The sequence below is a fragment of the Pteropus vampyrus genome, unplaced genomic scaffold (genome assembly GCF_000151845.1).
Source record: "Pteropus vampyrus isolate Shadow unplaced genomic scaffold, Pvam_2.0 Scaffold75, whole genome shotgun sequence".
Taxonomy (NCBI): Eukaryota; Metazoa; Chordata; class Mammalia; order Chiroptera; family Pteropodidae; genus Pteropus; species Pteropus vampyrus.
The window spans coordinates 3762455-3767978 of NW_011888856.1; the positions used below are offsets into that span (position 1 = coordinate 3762455).

Here is a 5524-nt window from a genome sequence, read left to right on the forward strand (position 1 = left end):
AAGCATCTCTGGATCACAGTGTGGTATCTCCTGTGCGGAACTCACTTCACTGGTTAGGTCTATACCTCCTTCGCCGTAAGAATTCTAGGGCTCTCACGGAGGTGTCCATGAGGGCAAGTGCATTTTAATAATACTGAACTTTGAGGTACGGGAAAGCAAAGGATGGGCAGTGAGCAGGGCGGCCTGGGTCTAGAGCTACTCAGGGCGGAAGCCAGCTCTGTCAATTCATTGGGCAAGTCACTTCACCCCTCTTGGCTTTCCTTTTCTGCCATTTTCTAAGATGGTGGGTGGGCGGCTACTGGGGAGTTGTTCTAGATCCGATGTCTCCCTTTTTTCTTTTGGCTGTGAGCACAGAGCAGACAGCATTCACATGTGCAGCATATTCTTAGGGGCGTCCGCAGATTTTGAACAACCTTCCAAACTGTTATGGGGTAACTAAGGTATTCAGCATTTTGAGATCACTATTGATCTTAGCAGGTTAGCAAAACCACTTTCTTTCTTACTGGGGCCCTGGGAATAGGTAGGATTGGCCGTGAATTATGTGCAGTTTCTCTGCAAATGCTCTAAGTGTATGGAGTCTCGACAGCATGAGTAAGTGTGTGAGAACAGGAGCGAGGCAGCTGTTCTTAATTTTGTCTTATTTCATTTAAAAAGTCATGATTCTCAGTCTTGGATTCTTGGCTAGTAGAAGTATATTTCTCGTGCTACAACTCGGAACTGATCACGACACACCCATTCGCTGTGAATCAGAGCAAAGAATTAATGGATTGGATGTGTTTTAAAAAGGGTCTTTCAGCATTACCTGTTGATTTCGTTGATTTCACATGCGTCTAGGACTTGCTAAGACAGAGAACTTCAGCCCGACAGCAGGCTACTGCAATGGAGTGGAGTGGACAAGGAGGGATCCCCGAGTCAAAGACTTTTCAAAACCTTCTTTCTCAAGAACTCACCCATTGCAGACATCATTCCCAATCATGGCATAAATGACGATGGCTGGGTGGTCCAACAGTTGGTTCCTAGACAAACTGAGAAGCCACAGACGGAATCTGAATGTCAAACACTTGGAAACCTAGCTTTGTAACCAATGTCGCAGGCTGGGCCTGGGAAAGAACCTTCGTAGGGCCGCCCTCTGTAAACGTTCTGCTATTTGTCTTTCATTCTAGTGCCCTTATTCCCTTTTCCCACGTTCTTCTCTACAGACTTTACCCTACTTTCCCATTAGGGAAAGACCACAAAAATGCGTAGCGTTGAAAAGCGTGGGTTACAGTCTGCAGAAGGGCGACGTGCCGCTGCCTTTTTAGCATCCGCCGCATTTGTCATCCATCGACACGGGTGGGTTACCTGGGTTACTTATGTTCGGATTCGTAAGACAGCCTGACAGTCGTGGGCCTGGAGCTAACTGTGAAAAATCAAGGGTTTCTCAAGGATTTCATTCCAGGGCCTCGCTTCTGCCCGAAATGAGCACAGAATTGTTTTCTTATGCATAAAGCAGGAAAAAGAAAGAATCCTTTTTGCCTTTTTCAGATACTTTGGCCAGATCTAAGTTTTATCCACGTCGAATGCATTTTTTACAATCTTTCTTTAAGGACATATATACATGAATCACCTCCAATGCTCCCTGGCCCAGGCAGGATGTGTCTGCAGAGTGACTAACTAGCTACTGATGCTCAGTGCAAGCGATTATGGGGCAACAACAGAGTTTTCATTCATTTTTCAAAATGAGAAACCCAATTTATTTATTTTTATTTATTATTATTATTATTTTTTACTGTTTTTTGATTATATTTATTTTTAAAATTCATTTTTCAGTTACGGTTGACATTCAATATTATATTAGTTTCAGGCATACAACATAGTGATTAGACATTCATATACCTTACGAAGTGCTCACCCCAGTAAGTCTAGTACCCATTTGACGCCATACCGAGTTATTACAATATTATTAACTATAGTCCCTATGCTATAATTTACATCCTGTGACTATTTTTATAACTGGAAATTTATACTTCTTAATCCCTTTACCTTTGTCATCCATCCTCCCAAGCCCTCTCCCATCTGGCAACCATCAAAATGTTCTCTGTATCTATGAGTTTGTTTCTATTTTTTTAAAATTAATTTATTTTTTATGTTGACATTGGTTAAGAAATCCAATGTTTGAGCTGCACACTTTAACAGTAAGGCATATGTATATTTACACTGTGTACCCACCTCCTGTAGTTAGATTTCTTTCTGTCACCACATATTTGACCCCCTTTACCCCGCATAACTCCCCCTTCCTCCCCCATCCCCTACCCTCTGGTAACCACTAGTCTATAGTCCATGTCCATGAGTCTCTGTCTGTTTGTCCTGGTCATTTGTTGCTTTTAGGTTTATATCTGACATATAAGTGATATCATGTGATTTTCAACTTTGAGAAACCCGATTTAAAAATGACTTCTCATATCCCTCTTCCACTTACCTTTCTATAAATTTCTTCAGGTTTTGGGAAGATGCACCTGAATAATTAAAATGAAGAAAATAATTAAAGTTAGTGAGTTCAATTCAATACTATGAGCATGAGAGTCTGGTTGACTGAAATCATGGAGAAAGCATTATTGTCCAGTCAGAGGAGAGGTTTTATGTCTAGCTGGCATTGTATTAACATAACCCCAAATTCCTTGGATTCACAGATCTCAAGACTTTTCCTTAACACGAATGAGTAAACTTTCTCGTAAATGACAGAAAAATGTGTATATCTATCACTAGAGAGAGAAATCACCCAGAAGAGGAGGAACGAGCTGAGGGATGAGAGGAATAGTAAAAAGGATTCTTCCAGAACCATCCGTCTCCCTGGAGAGCCCCAGTCGATTGCCCGCCGGTATTCCTGACACTCCCGAGGCTCCCCCTGCTGGCCAGCCTGAGCAAGGTTCAGACCGTAGAGCTGATCTAGTTCTACTTCTCCACCCGTTACTGCCTGTAGTATATTTCCTCCATGAAATATTAGAAACACTCTGTTAAGCACTTATATTATTCGTTCATTTAGGTCTCAGCACAACCGTGTGAGAGAAGCACAGTCGTATTCCCATTTTACAGGTGAGGAAACTGAGGCTCACCTAAGAGACTCTCCCGAAGCCATACAACTAATAATTTGGAGAACTACAATTCAAACCCCGCCCCTTCTGCTTGGAATACTGAGCTCTGTCTGACACCGCTTCTCTAGGCGGGGAATCCAGAAAGAGAGAACCCAAGTAGGTTTTCCTGTCCGTTGGAGGCTGGTCTGCAGTAATGAGTGAGTAATCCTCAGGTGGGTGGTGTAACCCAAGGGACAAGGAAGAGCTTCCAGTAACTTCCTGCCTTGGAAGCTTGGGGAGCAGGCACATTTTATGACAGAGCCAGTGCGTGTTCCCGTAACCCACATGGGAAAAAGAGCAGTGCACCGCTGTGAAGGGCACGCCGGCACGTGTTCCCCTGAAGCTGGCACATGTGACCACGCAGTGACCGCCTCTTTGTCCCATGCAACTACGTGCAAGTGGTTTGGGCAATGTTGATGTTCTCTTGGCTGATTCAGGATGGTTAGTATATTAAATGAATATTGACGCATTTCCTTTTTTATTGTGGTAAAACATACAGCATGTAGACTTTACCGTTTTTACCCTTCTTGAGGGTACGATTCAGTGGGATTAGGAACATTCACATTGTGGTCCAGTCGCCACCACTGTTCCTCTGGAATTACTCCCCATGAACCCCTCCCCCGGCCTCTGATAACACCATCCTGCATTCTGTCTCTATGAATCAACCATTCTCGGTACCTCGTCTAGGTGGAACCATTACAATATTTTTGTGTTTGGCTTATTTCCCTTAGCGTAGTGTTGCCAAAGTTCATTTATTTGGAGCACGTGTCAGAATTTCCTTCCTTTTAAAGGCTGGGTAATATTCCATTGTGTGTATTTACCACATCTTGTTTATCCAGTCACCCGTCGATGGGCATTCGGGTTGTTCCCGCCTTTTGGCTATAGTGAGCGATGCTGCTGTGAAGACTGGTGTGCGAGTGTTTATTTAGGTTCCTACTTTCAATTCTTTTAGGTAGATACTTAATGGAAATTGCCGACGATACGGTAACGCTATATTTAATCTTCGAGGACACGCCATGCTGTCTGTTTCCCGTGGCAGCCAGGCAGTGCATTATTCACTATGCACACGAACGTGCGGATTAAGAGCGGGCGGTCCCTCCGGGGCGCACGCATCTGTCCCGTCTTCCCACTCGTTTGTTGAGCCACCGGCCACGTGCCCGACGTGCAGTAGGGAATTAACAGGTGAGTGGGTCGTGGCCTCTACACCAGAGGCGTAGCATCGATGGGGCAGACACGTAACTGAGTGCTGGTGCAAAGTTTAATGCAAAATCAACCCCACGGCTTGAAAAGAGGGGAACCCAATGTGATTTGAGCCTGTTCTCTCTGCTCGGAGAAGGGGCCGGATGTTGCAGCACTGACTCTTAAACATAGAGACCCGGAGTGTTTCCGGGTGTTCCGTTGCTCCCTGTTGTTCCCTAGAGGGAGGAGTAGGGGGGGCGGCCATCGCATGGCGGCCCAGTGCCTGCCACACTCACACTCATCTCGTCGGCGGGACCCTGCACTCACTTCCAGCCCCATGATCTCAGCTCTCCATTTTCAGTAAGATCGCGAATCACGAGGTGTTTCATTCTCACTCTTTGGTTTGTGTCTTAATGAGAAATGAAAACTAATGAAAGCTCAAGCCATGAGTGAGGAAAACAAAATGAAAGGACCAGAACGGGCCAATAACTTTCCTCATTATCCAGAGAACAGCTGGGGATTTGAGGTGCGGGTCACCCACGGAGCCTGAGGAAAATGAAAATGAAAACCTGTCACGGCCTGCTTCGTGGTCAGCCTCTTCCCCTGGCCCATGCCACCACATCCCTTCGCTGCTGGACAAGGAGGGCATGTTAATCACAACCGGTCGGGGTGGATTTAAAAACAGCAATCACGAACATCCACTCCAGGAGAGAGGAAGTGCCTGCTCTCCTTTACCCCAACTTTTTTTTTCTTGTGACTATTTATTATACGAACGTAGAATTTTCTTTGCTCCAAAGTTGCTAAACCTTCCGGGATTTCCGTTTCCTTTTGAAAATCTCCGTTTGATGTAATTAGTTCTCTTCTTAATTCTCTTTTGCTGCTGTTCTGTTGTCCGTCTGCCGGTGCCATCGACGTTTTCCCTCTCCCTCCCAATCTCTATTATCTTTCTCTCCTGTACATGGACTTCTTCTCAGCTGCTGATCGGGCTGCGGCTGCTGCTACCATTACAGAAAGCACTCACTGAAACAGTTGAAACCAGAAGATGCAGGAGGAGAGAGCGCTCCTGGCCTGTGGGATGTGGCCAAACAAGGCAGGCATTCGAAGAACTGGTATCGCCCGTAAGAGGTACATACGCTGGTCTCTGTGATTATAGTTCAGAGAAACAGAAAAGGTTGGACTGTGGAACAGGGGCATATAATTTATTTGTCAAGGTGGTCCAATGGAGGAATCTACCT

At 45.2% G+C, this 5524-nt stretch overlaps 1 protein-coding gene across 1 annotated transcript in view; it reads right to left on the reverse strand.

The window, feature by feature from the left end:
• Positions 1 to 5524, reverse strand: part of AOAH (acyloxyacyl hydrolase) — a 148581-nt gene that overhangs the window by 37976 nt on the left and 105081 nt on the right. The window contains exons 15-16 of the mRNA XM_023532035.1: positions 2459 to 2495; positions 951 to 1025 (exon numbers count right to left, since the gene is read on the reverse strand). Of these exons, the coding sequence (XP_023387803.1) occupies positions 951 to 1025; positions 2459 to 2495 (112 nt within the window). The remainder of the gene's footprint in view (positions 1 to 950; positions 1026 to 2458; positions 2496 to 5524) is intronic.